This window comes from Indicator indicator, chromosome 1 (genome assembly GCF_027791375.1).
Source record: "Indicator indicator isolate 239-I01 chromosome 1, UM_Iind_1.1, whole genome shotgun sequence".
NCBI classification, from domain to species: Eukaryota; Metazoa; Chordata; class Aves; order Piciformes; family Indicatoridae; genus Indicator; species Indicator indicator.
Window position 1 is genome coordinate 126,855,171 of NC_072010.1, and position 19,537 is coordinate 126,874,707.

The window sequence follows — 19,537 nt, forward strand, 5'->3', positions numbered from 1 at the left end:
TACAGATATGCATCTTGTTCTCAGGTTTTCCCAAACTCTATCCTCATCAGCATTCACTGAAACAGCTCAGAACACCAGAGAGCACCAAGTCTTCCCAGTTTCGAGGCCCAGTTTGATAGGGTGCTGGGGTCATGTCATTTAAGCTATATTCATACCCTGAAAGGTGGGACTAGATGATCCTTGAGGTCCCTTCCAACCTGGTATTCTATGAATCTATAAAATCCCTCCACTGAACAAGTGTGAGTCACTGGTCTCTTTGTGGTGGGTGACTGTAGTCCTAAACCGACTATTGGCTACAACACAAAGATGGAAAATTAAAGACAAACCCCAGCACCTCTGTGCTCTGCAAAGCATGCAAGAAGTTTGTTGGGTTTTCACAGAATCACAGAACATTAGGGGTTGGAAGGGACCTTAAAAGCTCATCCAGTCCAACCACCCTGCTAGAGCAGGTGCACCTAGAGTAGGTCACACAGGAATGCATCCAGGTGGGTTTGGAATGTCTCCGGAGCAGACTCCACAACTTCTCTGGGCAGCCTGTTCCAGGGCTCTGGCACCCTCACAATGAAAAAGTTTTTCCTTATGTTCCTGTGGCACCTCCTCTGCTCCAGCTGGCACCCATTGCCCCTTGTGCTATCATTGGACATCCCTGAGCAGAGCCTGGCCCTGTCCTCCTGACACTGCCCTGCACATCTTTATCAACATCAATGAGGTTTGTTTGTTGATTGTTTTGTTGTTGTTGTTGTTTTTTAAACAAAAACTTACCAGACTACAAAAATTCAAAGAGCATTAATGATATCTGCTTCCAATGCTGTCTCTGAAGATCTTAGTGAAAGCAGCATTGTGTTGTACAAAACTGCAAACCCCCCCTTACGCTTAGGAGTATCACAAGTCTGTGATGTTCTACGTACACCCCAAGCTATTAATAAACCCTTAACCCCAGTTCCTCTCAAAGAGGGGCAGACAGCCAGTCACAAAACAGGCTTTCCTTAAAGTTAAGATGGAAAAGGCCAGGGACAAACACTAAGTCAGTACTGATACTTGATAATTGTGCTAATCTACTACCAGGGATGCCTTACATGCTTCTCAAAGCAAAAAGGAGCTGCTTGGCTTAGCAGAGAGGCTCTCCCCTATTACGCAGGCCAGCTGAGCCAAAAGCTATGCAGTACTGTATGGAATAACAGAAGGATCATTTCTGGAATAGTCAAATAAATGCCACTTCATACTGCTTTACCATCTAGATCTCCTACGACGGATCTAATCTTTATTTTTTTTTTCTATTTTAGGAAAAAGAACTAAAAAACTGAAGCAAGATCTGTGAGAAGAAGGAAATAACTGACTTTAAATAATATAATAAACATCAGACAACAAACATTTATTCCTACAGTGAAAATTAATGAAAAGGAAACTAGGACAGCTGCACAACCCAAAATTGGCACTGATTTTCAGGGAAGGAATAGGATCCCTGAAACTATTACTAGATGGCTCAGGAATCCCTGGCAAAAAATCAAACAGTTTCTTTAAAAAAAAAAAAAATTGCTGTAATTTAACACAGTATTTATGACAGAGCAAAGTGACACAAGCTTCTGCTGCCAGCTAAAAACTGAGAGGCACAAACAAAAGCCACAATTTATTAATCTTCCCTTGGTCACCATGTCAGAAGCCCAGTATTTCTGGGAGGAAAAAGAAATAAACAATGCAATCAAACTTGATGACTTGCCCCTATAAGAAAGATAAGAGGTTTTCAGAATTATTTTCTTGAAACATTTATCAAAGTTCAAGATCCATCACTAGAGTATCTGATGGCAAAAGATGGACTGGATGCCAGAAAAAAACATTTTCACCATTCAAACTATTGGAATGAACTCTCAAGGGAGGTGGTGGATTCCCCTACATTAGACAGTTTCAAGGCCCAGCATGAGAGGGGGCTGGGTGATATCCTTTAAACTATACTCCTACTCTGGAAGGTTGGACTAGATGATCCTTGAGGTCCTTTCCAACTTGGTATTTTATTCTGTGAATCTATGAAAGATCTGTACCCTAACAGGGAGGAGGTTATTTGAATAGAAAAAAACAATAGTAGTTACGTAGTTAGAAAACAAGCCAATATTAGGACAGAATCTTCCAGAGAAGCCTAAGAGCAACCGCAGTCATTAAGAATGCCATTGGACCCCTATAAAATGCAAATATCTCCTAGTCATAGAAGGAACTGGTCTCATCAAGAAATTAATTGGAAGGAAGTAAAATGACAACAAAGTGAGAGTGTTGATCTGCTTGAGGGTAGGGAGGCTCTACAGAGACTTAGATTGGATCCATGGCCAAGGTCAATGGGATGTGTCTCAACAAGGCCAAGTGCTGAGTCCTACACTTGGGCCACAACAACCCCAAGCAACGCTACAGGCTTAGGGAAGTGTGGCTGGAAAGCTGTCTGGCAGAAAGGGACCTGGGGGTTCTAATGGACAAGAGGCTAAACAGGCACCAGCAGTGCTCCCAGGTGGCAAAGAAAGCCAACAGCATCCTGTCCAGCTGTACTCAACACTGGTGAGGCCACACCTCGAGTGCTCTGTTCAGTTTTGGGCACCTCAGTACAAGAGAGACATTGAGGGGCTGGAGAGGTGCAAAGAAGAGCAGCTAAGCTGTTGAAGGGCCTGGAGAATGAATCATAGAATAGAATCATAGAATCATAGAATCATAGAATCATAGAATCATAGAATCATAGAATCATAGAATCATAGAATCAAGAAGGCTGGAAGAAACCTCAAAGATCATCAGTCCAACCTGTCACCCTAAACCTCATGACTATCTAAACCATGGCACCAAGTGCCACGTCCAATCCCCTCTTGAACACCTCCAGGGATGGTGACTCCACCACCTCCCTGGGCAGCACATTCCAATGGCCAACCACTCTCTCTGTGAAGAACTTTCTCCTCACCTCCAGCCTAAACCTCCCCTGGCACAGCTTGAGACTGTGTCCTCTTGTTCTGGTGCTGGTTGCCTGGGAGAAGAGCCCAACCCCCTCCTGGCTACAACCTCCCTTCAGGTAGTTGTAGACAGCAATGAGGTCTCCTCTGAGACTCCTCTTCTGCAGGCTAAACAGTCCCAGCTCCCTCAGCCTCTCCTCATAGGGCTTGTGCTCAAAGCCTCTCCCCAGCCTCGTTGCCCTTCTCTGGACATGCTCCAGCAATTCAACATCTTTCCTAAACTGAGGGGCCCAGAACTGGACACAGTACTCAAGGTGTGGCCTAACCAGTGCTGTGTACAGGGGTACAATGACCTCCCTGCTCCTGCTGGCCACACTATGCCTGATGCAGGCCAGGATGCCATTGGCTCTCTTGGCCACCTGGGCACACTGCTGGCTCATGTTCAGGCGCCTGTCAACCAGCACCCCCAGGTCCCTTTCCACCTGGCTGCTCTCAGCCACTCTGTCCCCAGCCTGTAGCTCTGCATGGGGTTGTTGTGGCCGAAGTGCAGCACCCGGCACTTGGATTTGTTGAATGCCATCCTGTTGGACTCTGCCCATCTGTCTGATGAAGAGCAGCTGAGGGAACTGGGACTGCTTAATGTGATGAAGGGGAGCCTGAGGGGAGACCTGATCACCTTCTACAACTACCTGAAAGGCCAACATAGAGAAGTAGGTGCTGGTCTCTCCGCACAGGGAATTACAGATAGAACAAGAGGGAACAACCTCAAGTTGCACCAGGGGAGGTTTAGGCTGGACATTAGGAAACATTTTTTCACTACAAGAGTGGTCAAGCGTCGGAACAGGCTGCCCAGGGATGTGGTGGAGTCACCATCCCTGGATGTGTTTAAAGGTAGTGTAGATGTGACACTTAGCAATATGGTTTAGTGGTGACCTTAGTAGAGTAGGGTTAATGGCTGGACCTGATGACCTCCAGGGTCTTTTCCAACCTAAACAATTCTATGATTCTATGAAAAGCAAAGCATCTGCCCCATCAAGCACCAATTCCAAATAGTCTACACCATCTCAAAAGCTGGTTAGAGAAACACAGAAACAGTAGTCTGCAGCAAAAACATATCAAGGGATATTGATAAACTACAAACAGCACACTAACTAGGAGAAAAAGTACATGTATACCAGTTTTTCCCAATAAGTTTTTAGTATCAGTGGGAAATTTCCCACTGTATGAGCAGCACAGCTAATTCAAATTACACAGACACATATGTCAGCATAATACAGTCTTTTAAAGTGGCAGTGTTTATAATCATCTCCTGCCCTTGATTCAGCAAGGTATTTTTTCACAGAATCACAGAATTGTCAGGATTGGAAGGGACCTCAAGGATCATCTGGTTCCAAGCCCCCTGCCATGGGCAGGGACACTTTCCACTAGATCAGGATGAAGTGTTTATTCCAGGATGAAGTATTTCAATCCCTTAAATTCAGTCCAATCTTATTAGAAGTCACAAATATTGTTCTGTGATTTACATGAAAGCATTTCCACTGAACTAAGCAGAAACTAACAGATAGTTAGTTAGATATCTGGAAACCATTTACCCTAAATAAAATAAAATAAAAAAATAGTAAATTAAATAACTGTACTAGCTATACCACATACAGATAGGAACACAACCCCTCTTACTCAAATCCTCAGGGTAACCATCAAGAACATTAAAGAGGAAAAAAAAGGTGGTGCAAGTTGTAAAACAGTATGTAAAGAAATTTTTCAAATCCCCCAAACATTCTGTATAAAAGGAGTTAATCTCAACTAATTAGACACCATAATGATCTCCTCATAATCTGCTAGAAACTAATAGTAGTTAATAACTTCACAGATTTCCTCCAATCCTTTTACCAGGAAGGAATGGCAGTTTCTAAATCATTACTGCTCTGTCATCCTGGACCACTGCCAAGGACATGGAACATCAGGACACCTGTCAATTAACACATTCCTACTGAAGGCAGGCTTGTCTTCTGTCTTTAAATCTGTTACAAATCAATGTCTTTAAATCTATTAAAAATCAGAGATCAAAAACCATGACAAAATTGAAATGGAAGTGGCTTCTTGAAGGACAACAGCCTTCAACAAAATACAGGCATGAGGAGTTGTGTCTCTGCTGAAGTAACTATATACATACTTGGGAAGATGAACTACATGATGTAATAGACCTTTTTCCATCTCTAGCATCTGTGGTATACAGCAGTACATGCCAAAATCACTGGCCACCTGATGGACAATTGTGTCTGAGAGTCAGATCTAAAGCCTTTCTCTAATCAAAGCTTTCTGCAGGGGTTCTCAATCTAAGTACAGGCTTCTCATTGATTTTTCTTTAGCTCCAGGATGACTACTTGTAACTCCAAGTTGAAAAATATGAAGTTATGCATTGAACCAAAAAAACCCCTAGGTACACTGCATATTAAAACAGTGAGGTAGGCAAGCTATGATAATTGAAAGAAACTGACAGATTTCTGAGCAAACACCAGAATGGTATATGTCTAAAGTCCAAGAGGATGACAACAGTGATTTCTGAGGGAGATGGAGGAGAGAAAGGAGAAATCAAGCAGGTCACAAGAAACCCAAAACATAAGCTATCATTGACTTATAGCTGGAATGCTCAAAAATTAAAGGGTACATCCAAGGAACTTCTAGATGCAACAACTCCAGTTCCAACCAGAGCAAAGCCAACAGGAAGGCTGCAATGCACTTGAGCAAACAGCTGAGATGTCCCTATGGTTTTGTGGCATTGCTCCAGATGTCAATTCCAAACCACCATACAACAAAGCCTGTGACAGTTCGATATCCCAGTAAAATTAGAAGCACTCAGGAAGAAAAATTAAATTAACCCTGAAAACATTCTTTGCACTTAAGTCAGAGAAAATGGAAAATAAGTTGTTAGTGTCCCAAATGTGGTATTGCTTTATTAGTGTCTCAAATGTGGTACTGCCTTACTAGTATCTCAAAATGTGGTACTGCCTTATTAGAGCCCCAAATGTGGTTGGCTTTCTGGGCTGCAAGTGTACACTGGCAGCTCATACTGAGCTTCTCCTTCACCAGCACCCTCAAGTCCTTTTCTTCAGGGCTGCTCTCAAGCCAGTCACTGCCCAACGTATATCGGTGCCTGGGATTGCCCCACGTCCAGAGGCAGGACCTGTCAAAAGAACACCTCTTGGGGTTTTTCCTTGTTCTAGAGCAGGGCTTACCAATCATTATTATCCAAATTAACCAAGTTTGTCCAGTCTCATGTCATGACCAAGACCAGCAGAACTTCACATAGAAGTGACTGCCAGGGACTAATCCCTGCAGTAAGGTTCAGATCACATTCCCTGGTTTTGATGAGCACTGCATTTCAGTGACACAAGTCACTGAACCACTTCCCACTCCAAACAGCCTGAAAACCTGCTTCTTGCTTTTTAAAACAAGTCTGACAGTGAGAATATACAAAAACATGAAAGGTAAAGGGGAATTGGATTAATGATTTTTTTTCTTCTACTAATCTGGGTATTGAAATAGCATTTTATGGAACAACTGTTTCTAGTAGCTCAAATCAGCAAATGCAGAAAGTATCAAATTGTAAAGAAGGTATCAACATATAGAACTTAATCCTACTCCCTGAAACCTTACCCACTTAAGTTTGATAAAAGGCATAGCCTGAAGCTAAAGACAACTCTACCACTAGCAACATCTCCTGCCTTATATTATGTACAACCACTGAAAGGAAAGCAGAGAGCAAGATAAGCTTTCCCATGCCTCTCAATCACCTATCACACTCCTAAATTTGGAGGGATTTATTTCATCCAGCCCTCTTTCTGCTACAACGTTAAGTCTGAACAAATTAACTTAGGCTATGTGCCTGACTTAAGAGGTTTCCTTGTTCTAGCATTGCTTGTTTACATTAAGAGATCTTCATCAGGTATGCCTCTGCTTGTTAAAACACATCTACTACTCAAGAAAAAAATCTTCATGTTGCCCAGTGAGACCTCCTATATCCTTACAAGGTATTGTACTTCCAGCAGCAGACAGTCCACCTTCCACAGACAAATGCCTTGAACAAAGTGTTGAAATCTATCTCCTAAGTATGTTTTGATGCTGGCAATACCATAAGCCACTCATGCATATCTTTTCTATTAAGCTAATGAATCCTGGCACAGATCTACTGAGAGGACATTCATGCAAGAGATCTCATGACCTGATCTGAGCAGCAAAAACTGCATTCAGAGTAGCCAGACCAAAGATTTTTCTTTAGCTCTGAAACTCAAAAAGACTGGTAAGACAAGTATGACTGCTGGAATGTCTTCATCTTTCTGGCTTTCTTCACTTTGATTCTGCCACTTTACTCTGCTCTAGTAAGACCTCACTTGGAGTACTGCATCCAGGTCTGGGGCCCTCCACACAGGAAGGACATGGACCTGATGGAGCAGATTCAGAGGAGGAACACCAAGATGACTGAGGGGCTGGAAAAACCTTTGCTATGAGGACAAGCTGAGGGAACTGAGGTTTTTCAGCCTGGAGAAGAGAAGGCTCAAGGGGGAGACAACCTAATAGCAGCCTTCTAGTACCTGAAGGGGACCTACAAGAAGGCTGCAGAGGGACTCTTTGCAAAGACCTGCAATGATAGGATGAGAGGCAATGGTTTGAAATTAGAGATTAGTAGATTTAGATTGGATGTCAGGAACAAGTTCTTTACCATGAGGTGGTGGAAGACTGGAACAGGTTACCCACGGAGGTAGCTGAGGCCCCATCCCTGCAGCTCTTCAAGGTCAGGCTCAAGAAGGCCCTGAGCAAGCTCATTTAGTGGAAGATGTCCCATCATGACTGCAGAGGGACAGGACTACATGACTTTTGAAGGTCCCTTCCGACCCCAACTATTCTGATTCATACACTGTGACAAGTGGTTCTCTGTGTGATTCTTTGATGTGTTGGACCTAGCTGACCTTGGCAATAGATCCGAGTGTGAATTAAAGGAATTTCTGAACCGATGGTCAGGAAACAGTTTTTGTTTGAAGGAATCTCTGGACATCATCTAATCCAAGCTCCTACCCAAGAAAGGGCAATACCTTCCTGGTGCAAGCCTGTGCATCTCTGGGAAGATTCTGGCTTCTTTTCACTACTCTCCATTAGGCTGCTGTAGACCACAATTCCAACCCTGAACTTTTTTCTCTCCATACTGAAGAAACCTATCTTTCAGCCTCTCTCTTCTGCCAGAATAGAGTCCTCACTACCCTTAAATCATTACCTGAAAGCAGCAGATCTAGTAGGCTCAAATGAGTATTCATCCAAGAAGATAAAGAACAGATCATGTAATTGTGGGGAGCAAAAGGCTTCTAATACAGTCTGCTGTGCACCAGTGAGCTTTTGCAGAATGGGCAACGTTCCCAGGAAACACATGAAAACTTTTTGATGATGAGATCAAGGTGTCATATCTTTGAAGGACAATATGAATATTTATTTAATCTTGTGGGAGACAGATGCTTCAGATAGATCATTTTTCTATACTCTTAGGAATAGGGCTTAAAAAGGAAAATTATTTTTAACCCCTAATTAGAAGTCTCTTTTATTTTGAAAACTTTACTACCATCCAGGTTTCCAAACTCAGGGTTTCCAGAACAGGCCAACATTCACTTTAAGATAAACGCAAGACACAAACGAGTGAGGCAGTAACACCCTGAAGAACAACTTAAGTTCTTGTTAAGTCTCAAAACCTAGAATCATAGAATGCTTTGGGTTGAAAGGGACCTTTGAAGGTTCCTCTAGTCCAACTCCCTCTTCAGTGAGTAGGCACATCTTTAACTAGATCAGCTTGCTCAGAACCCCAGCTAACCTGACTCTTAATGTTTCCAGGAATGGGGCTTCTACCACCTCTCTGGGCAACCTGTTCCAGTGTTTCACCACCCTCATTGTAAAAAATTCCTCCTCATATCTAGTCTGAGTCTACCCTCTCTTACCTTAAAACCATTACCCTCTGTTCTGTTGCAACAGGCCCTGCTGAAAAGACTGACTTACCTTTGTTACAGGCCCCTTTGAAAGTACTGAAAGGCTGCAAGAAGGTCTTCCTGGAGCATTCTCTTCTCCAGGCTGATTTGGCTGACAGTGGTTAAGTGTAAACCACTAGTGACATGCTTGCTTCTCATCAACCACAGAATCATAGAATCACTAAGGCTGGAAAAGACCTTTAAAATCATGGAGTCCAGCCCATAGCCCAAGACCACTAAACAATATCCTGAAGCACTACATCTACAGCTTCTGAACACTTCCAGGGATGGTAATTCCACCACCTGCCTGGTCAGCCTGCTCCAATGCCTCACAAATATTTTACAGTAAGCTACTGATGACCTATGAAAATGTGTATTGGAAAGACCTGTAGTGCCAGCAAATATAGAGGCTGGGAGAAAACATCAAGACAGCAGCTAGCATTTGTATTCTTCCACCCCTAACAGTGGGGACCAAAAAATGATTTTGTTTGAAAACAGAACCTAAGCAGTTTGCAAATGGTGTTGTTACACTGCAAAAAGCTCTCACCTTCATGGGTGAAGCTCTGTGCTCCAAATCTCCCATTTAAGAGAATGTACCATACAGACTCACAGATTGCATTGTGTTGGAAGGTCATCTTGTCCAACCTCCCTGCAGGCAGCAGGGACACCTCCAACTAGATCAGGCTGCCCAAAGCCACAACCAAGCCTGGTGTTGAATGTCTTCAGGGATAGGGCCTCAACCACACTCCTGGGCAGCCTGTTCTAGTATTTTACCTAGTATTTTAAGGAAGCTCATTGTAAAGAGCTTCCTTATGTCCAACCTAAATCTACATCTACCCTGCTTCAGTTTCAAACCATTGCCTCTCATCCTATCACTACAAGCCCTTCTAAACAGTCCTTCCCCAGCTTTCCTGTAGGTCCCCTTCAGATATTGCAATGTAGCTCTGAGGTCTCCCTGGAGCCTCCTCCTCTCCTCTATGCCAGTATCAAAAAAAGAGAACTACAAAAGGATCTCTGTCTTGTGAATCTCATAATCTCCATAGTATTCTAGATAGGATTAAAGGATTCCTTCAGTTATTCTAAAGCTGAAGCATGGAGAACTTTAAGGGCTGCAGGATTCAGGTGCATTCCCCAATATTTTATAGCACATCTGAGAGTCTTTCTGGTTAACACTGGATGTGTTTCTCTCTCTCCTCATCCTGAAGTATCTGCCCTCTGCCCAACACACATAGCTTCTACAATTTCAGATCAGAGAGTGTGGCAGAGACCTTGCTCTTTAAGGTCTCCCAGTACCATGACTTTAAGTTTTATCACAGTTGTGGGTGAGGAATATCTTGTTACATAGCCAGGTTAAAATAAGACTACAGAAAAAAAACCTGTGTCTTTTGGCAAGAAAGGAACAAAACACAAGACAGGAAACCGTAAGGAAATAACAAAAGTACAGAAGGAAAACAACAAACAAACCAACCCCCCTCCGCCATGTTCTTCCTATTAACACTAACCCTACAGTTTCACAGTGTGAGCTGAAAAAAGGCTGGCCATGCCTGACTCCTTACAGTGGGGTCTGCCCCCACTTTCCAACCTCCTCCTTTCTACCAGCTCCAAGAGTGTGCAACGAGTCACTGAGTCATTGATCCAACAGAAATCAATTTGCTTTTCGTCTAGACTTAGTTTTCAACTCAGATCACCAGGCTGATCCAACTCACCATGGGGCCATGCAATTGCTATAACCCATCCAGAGAAATCAGCAGTCAGGAAGTGAGAGGCACCACACCTCTTGTGACAGCACAACCTTAAAATAAGCAGTCACAAAAGAAGAAAATCTCTTTATTGATCTCACTTTCTGTACAAACAATCTGAATCTGATCATCTTCCCAAACATCTATGGGTGAATATCCATTAAATAAAACCTTTCTGGTCCAGTGAAAAATAAAACACACGATCCAAAATAAAGTTATTTTTTTTTCTTTTCCCCCTCTAGACTAATTTCCTCCTCACTCAAAATATTCTGACCATTCTTTTTAATTGAAATGTTTCATTTCCTCTCCTTGAGATGCCAAAGTCTTTATCAGTCCAGATGTCATCTCATGCACTTGACTCACAATAATAATATTTCACTTCAACAAATGTTAAGATATTCCATAATTTTTCTACCACTTGATACTGTTTGCTTTTTCAGATTGTTAAGCAGCCTCTATTGAAATGTCTATTCTAACACATTTGGGATATTAGCATGCAGAATAAAGCACGTAGCTTTTTCGCTTGCTCACAATTGCACACATAATGATAAATTTAACAACAGTGACAACTGGTTTGACCCCAACAGTTTCCATTTAGGAACAGAAACACAGAATATATATGGTTGGGAGTGACCTCAAAGCTCATCCAGTCCAACCTTTGACCCAGCACTGAAGGGTCAACACTAAACCATGTCCCTAAGCACCAGCTCCACACACTGCTTGAATACCCCCAGGGATGGGGACTCCAGCACTGCCCTGGGCAGAACATTCCAATGTTTGACAACCCTTTCACTGAAGAAGTATTTCCCAGTATTCAGCCTGAACCTCCCCTGGTGCAGCTTGGAACCATTTCCTCTGGTCCTGTCACTTGCCACCAAGGAGAAGAGGGTGGTCCACTCCTCACTCCAACCCCCTTCAGGTAGTTGTAGAGAGCAATGAGGTCTCCCTGGAGCCTCCTCTTCTCCAGACTGAACACCCCCAGCTCCCTCAGATGCTCCTCATAGCCCAGGTGCTCCAGGCCCTTCTCCAGCCTTGATGCCCTTCTCTGGACACACTCCAGCTCCTCAATGTCCTTCTTATGGTGAGTGGTCTCACCAGGGGGATAATGCCCTGCCTGTTCCTGCTGGCCACAGTGTTTCTGACACAAGCCAGGATGCCACTGGCATTCTTGGCCACCTGGGCACACTGCAACAACTTAGCACTATTTCTCCTAAGGCTTCAGTTTGCCATTTTTATATTTAAAAGCAATACAGAAACTCCTTGTCTAGCCTTTTGCCATCAAGTTCCATGTCTTCCAAAAATGTTACACTGATGCTGTATTCCCTGTTCAAATACAGACAGCATGTTTATATGAGCCTTTTGGAGGCTCCTTTCCCTTTTTAAACAACCCTGTTTCTTCCATACTACAACAGGAGTTAAAAAAAAACAGGAGTCTGAAAACTGCCCCATTTTTACATGACAGCTCCTGCAGACTGGATAACCAATCACAGGATCACAGGATGTTAGGGGTTGGAAGGGTCAAGTCCAACCCTGCTGCCAGAGCAGGACCATAGAATCTAGTGCAGGTTGCACAGGAACACATCCAGACAGGACTTGAAAGTCTCCAGAGAAGGAGACTCCACAACCTCTCTGGGCAGCCTGTTCCAGTGCTCTGTGAGCCTTACAGTAAAGAAGTTCCTCCTCATTTTGAGGTGGAAATTCTCAGCCTTCTCATCTCTAGGCTAAACAGCCCCAGGGCTCTCAGCCTCTCCTCATCAGGCCGTGCTCCAGTCCCTTCATCATCCTTGTAGCCCTCCCTTGGACTCTCTCAAGTAGGTCCGTTCCTCTTGAACTGGGGAGCCCAGAACTGGATGCAGTATTCCAGGTGGGGCCTCACTAGGGCAGAGTAGAGGGGGAGGAGAACCTCCCTCGATCTGCTGGACACACTCTTAATGCACCCCAGGGTACCATATTTTAGGTGCAGCTAAGAGAATAGAGCTGATGATCAATTCCCTGGATGCACAAGACTTTAAAAAAAAAAGAAATTTTTTTTTTTCCTTAAAACACCCTCACCAAAATGCCAGGATCTCTTTACAGAAGACAATTCTAATAGATGGCCATTAACCTGCTTACCTACCCTTGCTTAATTTTTGTCAAATGAGCTCATTTTTCTCTCCTTCATCTTTCTCCTCCCTCACCCATTCTTTTCTCAGACTGTGGCAGTAACATGCTTTTATTCTTTCCTTTTGATTGCCAGGGTCTTAAACTAATTATTAATTGAGAATGTATCTAAAGGATCTGAACGAGAAAAGTTGGAATTAACCCAATTTGCCTTTTTTCCCCTTGTATTTTGCATAGTGTAACACCAGACCTATCTGTTAGTACTGCAGAAAGCAGCAAGTGTGTTATTTTTCCTTTCAAAGGCAAGTTTTCTAGCTGCCTGGGCAAAAATGTGCAACAATGAAAAATGATGTGGAGAAAGGCAAGCACCTGGAAAAGGCCTCAGCTTTGAATGACAGCCATTAGCAACCAAGCTGCCTACAGATCCAATTCTCTCAACAACTTTGCTGTCCTGTAGGAAAATCCTGCAGCAGAGGGCATCCTGTGATTGGGAAATCAGACAACTGACACTTCATCAAAAGACTTGTCCTTTAAAGAGGCTAGAAAGGCATGACCTTACCCTGTCTGCTACTGCAGAGCTGGCTGGTTGTACAACACCGACTCATCTTCTTTCCAGTTGCTAAATTACATTAAAGGACAGCTAAAAATACAGTAAATATTTTCCTATTACTTTTCCATGCAAGCAACTGCTGGAGTTACAAGAGCAATGTCCAGGCAAACCCTTAGTAACGTGGGGGGTTGGGGTGGAAGGTCCAGGAATCCTTCTAACATTCCAGATCAATAATGAAACATTTGGATTGCAAAAGCAGAAAGAATTTTTGTTTTTCCTATTTGCTGTAAGATCTGATGTAGTTCTAATGATCAAAACAGGAAAACATTTACCTTTTCCAAAAAGGTCAAACAGTTTAAATAGGTTTAACTTCCTCCTAACCCAAATTTTTGCCCTTTATATCTTCCAAAATAAACCAAAACTTGAACAGTGATATAAACTAAATTCTGAAAAATTGACATTGATACACTTCCAGCCCACTGATACCCTCCATCTTCCCTCCTAGAGATTACCCACAACTGAAAAAAAAAAAAATATAGAAGGTTTGGAAAAACCTGATTAATCAACGTTTAAACCACTTCCTGACAAAAAGTCTTAATTGATTAATGATCTCAAGGTCTCTATCGCCATCTAGTGAAAATTCATCACCATTACAACTCTACCCACATCCATCACATCTCTCCTTCACTGCAATGCCACATCCTACCTCTCTGCTGGGTCCAGAGCTGGAAGGCTTTACTCCACTTCTGCTGCATGACTTAAGGTAAATAAAGGTCAAGCAGTAGCTCATATGTCACTATGGCTGACTGAACAAGTACAGCTTGGGGACTGACCTGCTCCAGAGCAGCTCTGGGGAAAGGGACCCAGGGGGTCCTGGTGGACAGAAGGATGACCATGACCCAGCAATGTGCCCTTGTGCCCAAGAAGGTCAATGGCATCCTGGGGTGGATCAGAAGGGCTGTGATTACTAGGTCCAGAGATGTTCTCCTCCCCATCTGTTCTGCCCCGGTGAGGCCATATCTGGTAGATCCAGTTTTGGGCTCCTCGGGTCAAGGCCAAGGAACTGCTTGAAAGAGTCCAGTACAGAGCCACAGAGATGGTTAAGATAGTGGAACATCTCTCTTGTGAGGAAAGGCTGAGGGAGCTGGGTCTCTCTAGCTTGGAGAAGAAGAGCCTGAGGGCTGACCTCACTCCTGTTTGTAAAGATGTGAAGGCAGTGTCGGGTGGGCAGAGCCAGGCTCTGCTCAGTGATGTCCAATGATAGGACAAGGGGCAATGGGTGCCAGCTGAAGCAGAGGAAGAAAAACTTTTCCACTGTGAGAGTGACAGAACACTGGAACAGGCTGCCCAGAGTAGTTGTGGCATCTTCTTCTATGGAAACATTCCAAACCCACCTGGATGAGTTCCTGTGTGACCTTCTCTATGTGCTCCTGCTCCAGCAAGAGGGTTGGACTGGATGATCTTTCAAGATACCTTCCAACCCCCTCACATTCTGTGGGTCTATGAAACTCTTACGGATTACACTGTCCTAGCACTATGATCTGGCATTATAAATGGCCTTTCCACATCATATTTAATAATTCTGCCATCAAACTGAAGGGAACATGTCCAACACCAGCACAGTTAAAGAAGTTTTTAAAATGGCAATGTGTAATTACAAGAATTTTTATTACCATAAGGACCCCATGGCAGCTCCACTACTTCTAGTGTATTGGCATCACCAAACCACAAAAGAAGTTGCAGTCCACAAGACATAGTACATAGCACTCAGCATCAGATGCTTGAAGTGCTCAGCCTTCCTACTGCTTCAGTGAAAGGGTCTTCAGTCACACAATTAGAAAGCAGCAATTTAAAAAGCTCAAAACTCATTGTCTCTCAGCTATGCTAACATTTAATGCTGCAATGAGCTTCAAGAACTTCTTCAGCCTGAAACGTGTATTTCCTGCTTTCAGTTATTCTGCTAAGACTTACAATAGGGCTGTAATTGTGTTAGTGCAAATACTAAGCTCAGTTTTCATCCCACACAGTATTTTTCCCTCTTAGACATCTACAAGCCCACTGGCATTTATTTAGGTCCTTTAATTCACACTCACATCTATTGCCAAAGTCAGCTAGGTCCAACAGATCATGGAATCATCGAATGGTTTGGGTTGGAAGGGACCTCCAAAAGTCATCTAGTCCAACCCCTCTGCAGTCAGCAGGGACATCCTCCGCTAGATCAGCTTGCCCAGAGCCCTGCTGTGCCTGGCCTTGAAGATATCTCCAGGAATGGGGCCTCAATGACCTCTCTGGGCAACTTGTTCCAGTGTTCCACTACCCTCATGGTAAAGAACTTGCTCCTAACACCCAATGTAAATCTACTCTTTTCTCATTTCAAACCATCACCCCTTGTCCTTTCACTGCAGGCCTTTGGAAACAGTCCCTCTGCAGCCTTCTTATAGGCTCCCTTCAGGTACTGGAAGGCCACACTGAGGTCTCCCTGGAGCCTTCTCTTCTCCAGGCTGAACACCCCCAGCTTCCTCAGCCTGTCCTCATAGCAGAGATGTTCCAATCCCCTGATCATTTTCATGGCCCTCCTCTAAGAATTTCTCCATACTAATTATTTTTTAATTAACTTTTTCATACAGAGAATCCAAATCTCCTGATACTTAACACTGACCTCTTTTAAATTAGCATTCAGTGGTAAGAGGAAATTTATGAATAGAAAGATTAATAGAAAAATTTAAAAGTAGTATTTCCCCAGATTAAATACTTCAACCTTTAAAAATAACCAAACAACCAGAAGCTAAAGTGTCATCTTTTATGGCAAAAACTACTTCTCAAGAAATAAGGAGCTAAAAGTTATATCTTTTTATTTACCACCTACCTAAAAATGCAAGTTCTCTGAACAGGGCATTTCAGCAGGACCTAACAGAAGCAGAAGAGTATATATCAACCTGAAAATTTCTCAGATTTTTCCAAAGTTCATTATCTCCACAGTATCCAGAACAATGAATATTTATCCACCTCAAAGAATGGGTGAAAAAAAGAAAAGAAATTTTTTTAGCTCTAAAAGAGTTGCTGTACTGCATGGAAGAGACCTACTAAGACAATAATGCCCCACTGAGCTCACCACTAGTGATGCCAGATGCAGGCTGGCTCCCACAGAGCCAGTCATTGGCATCTCTCTGCTGTGCCCCATTTCATAGAGGATCTATTAGACCTGCACTGAGTACAACACACTTTCCAGAAATATTGTTTCATAATACTAAGTTTTTCTCCAAACTCAGAGCAGCTACAAAAAAATGGAGATTTAAATGTGTGCAAAGGCTTGGCAAAAGCAAGCTCAGGTTTAGCAGCATCAGAATTTAAGGGTCAAGAAACCCTTCCCAAATAAAAATCATCTGTGTAAGAGTCTCAGAGTGCTCCCTAGCACAATCTGTACAACCTAGTTAAAAGAGTCCAATGGAGAGCCACAGGGATGGTTGGGGGACTTGAGCATTTCCCCTATGAAGAGAGACTGAGGAACCTGGGGCTGTTTAGTCTGGAGAAGACTGAGAGGGGATCTGATCAACATCTATAAATATCTGAGGGTTGGGTGTCAAGTGGAGGGGGCCAGTATCTTTTGGTGGTGTGCAGTAATAAGACAAGGAACAACAGGTACAAGCTTGAACATAGAAGCTTTCACCTCAACAGGAGGCAAAACTTCTTTACTGTGAGGGTGACAGAGCACTGGAGCAGGCTGCCCAGGGAGGTTGTGGAGTCTCCTTCTTGGAGACTTTCAAAACCCAACAGGATGCATTCCTGTGCAGACTACCCTGGGTGATCCTGCTTTGGCAAGGGGGTTGGACTGGATGTCTCTGGAGGTCCCTTCCAACCTCTAATGTTCTGTTATTTTCCCATTCCTCCATCAGTTTGGAACATAATTCAGGAACATCAGAATTTCATGCACCATTTTCTCATAACTGATAAGTCACAGACAATTGAGAATAAAATGTGCAAAGAAAATTTATTTGCTGCCTTTAAGAAAAGGCCAAAATGTCAAGTATCCAAACAATACCCAGGTTGTGAGAGGTGCCCTGTATGGAGATCATAAACTCAAGAAGTCAAATTCATGACTGTTAGAATACTGCTAGGAAAACATAAAGCTGTGACACTCAAATGCTTTTCATGCCAAACTTGAAGATGAGACTCTTAACAACAACAACAAAGAAATCACTTCCTTAAAGGAAATATCAGCTTTGGAATTCACGTGGACTTACACTGCTCACACCTGGAAATTAATTCTGACTTGAACATGTGTAAAGTTAAACACACTGGTTACATCAGTTGGAAGGACAGTAAAGTGGGCTTATCTATTTAGAAGAGAAGACTTTTAAACTCAAAGATGCATTACCAGAAGCAAAATGCTTCAATGTACATCAGTTGGAAGCTGTAAATGGATGTTCAGTGCATTGGGCAGTCCGCAGCAAGGACAGCTGTGCCCTCATGTCATAGGCAGCATGTGCCTCTGAGCACAGATGTGAGCTCATTCATCTCCCTGCTCAACTAAAAGCATGATCAGCCATCCTGTCACATCTGTTCTTGGCAACTTTGCAGATTCCTGCTGGTATTTTCTTCTAGAAAGAACTAATATGCACCATCATGAAAAATAAAAAGTGTTTTAGACACTTCACATCAGTGGTAGGTTTTGGATCTTTGATGATCATTCTCCCCACTGGAATCAAACTGATGTGGTCTACATTCAGGTTCCTTCCTAATCAACAGTCAGGGCAGTTTCGCCTGTAAGTTTAAGACCAACTCTTAAAATAAAATCTGGCCTCCTGAGGCTAAGGCAAGGCTTAATTTTCAGGAACAAGCAAACAGTTTCTGAAAATAAGGCCCTAATACATAAAGCCATTGTCACTGCATGATCAGTCCTGCCAAAAAATTTTAGGTTCAGGAACTCAGCCTAACAGGACATAGGACAGACAGGGCAAAGACAAGCTCATCCAAAGCTGAAGCATACCACTGAATCAAAGGCTAACCCACTGAGCAGAACTGCAAATCCATGGAAAATGAAAGGAAGCAGCCTCGATTTCCTTTGTCATCATAAACTGGTCTACTGAACCTAAGCAGTTTAATTCCCAATCACACTCTAAATTAGAGCTTCAATTTCTTGTACTTTCTCAGACACTCATCTGATTCTTTCCTAGACACCACTTTCACTTTTTCTCCCAACTTCTGCAGTGTAAGAAAGATAAAAACTGCAGCTCTGAAAGTAAAACAGGTTCAAACCCAAGACCATTCTCCTATTGAGTGAAAAAGCAAGTGGCTTAAATTCACCCTTTCTACATGTACATACAACCTTTTTACTGACTTACCTCTCTCCCTTTGTGTGTCACCAAAGCAGCCAAAGGTTTGGCATAGAATCTGCTGTAGGAAAATCCCAGGCAGCCATACATGCTGTTAGCAGTGAGTTTCAAAGCTTTCTGTCTGATATCATACTGAAAAAGAAACACAACCAGCAAAAATGATACAACCACAGCCAACAGAGAACAGAACTTAATGCTCACAAGTCCTAGCTTTTTATATGCTCTGCAGCAATGAAGGGCTAAAAGGAAAGCACATTACAATCACTGCTCACTACTAATCATCTCTATTCTGCAAGGCTCATCAGGTCACTTAAAGGGAGTAGGAGTAAAATCAAAGGAGTCCTGTAAAACACACCTGTAAATAAAGGTCAGGATTTAAATCTGGCTGTTTCATTAACTGCTTTACTTGGCGCCTTCTCTCCACCAGCTTCCTGATTTCTTTAGGCAAAATTCCCATTTCCAGAGATGGGTCTGGAAGCTCTGGAATTTCTTCCTCTTCTTCAACCTGTCAAATGGTCAGCACTGCTTATTAGTTTTTTGCCTGAAGATTAGATGCATTAAGTGAAAAATTTGGGGGAAAAACCCAACAATTAAAACAAAACAAACATTCCCCCTTGCCCCCCCCCTAAAAAAAACCCAAACAAACAAAACAAAACAAAGCCAAACCAAACCACACCACATAACCTCTTAACTACTCCTGCAGACCCACCAAAGCTCAATTTAGAACAAGCAGCATAACAGGGGTTTTGTGGTATTTACCCATCTTAGTCCCTCCCAGGGGAACAAGGACCAAACCTGTCTCATGTCTGGGAAAACCCCAAAAGAGACATGGATGAGTTGCAAGATTATTCTTTTTCTTTTAATGTATGTGTATTTTTTATATATATAACAA

At 42.9% G+C, this 19,537-nt stretch overlaps 1 protein-coding gene across 1 annotated transcript in view; it reads right to left on the bottom strand.

The window, feature by feature from the left end:
* Window positions 1-19,537, bottom strand: part of POLA1 (DNA polymerase alpha 1, catalytic subunit) — a 229,094-nt gene that overhangs the window by 167,114 nt on the left and 42,443 nt on the right. Inside the window, exons 24-25 of the mRNA XM_054396054.1 lie at window positions 19,001-19,150; window positions 18,655-18,777 (exon numbers count right to left, since the gene is read on the bottom strand). Coding sequence (XP_054252029.1) covers window positions 18,655-18,777; window positions 19,001-19,150 — 273 coding nt within the window. The remainder of the gene's footprint in view (window positions 1-18,654; window positions 18,778-19,000; window positions 19,151-19,537) is intronic.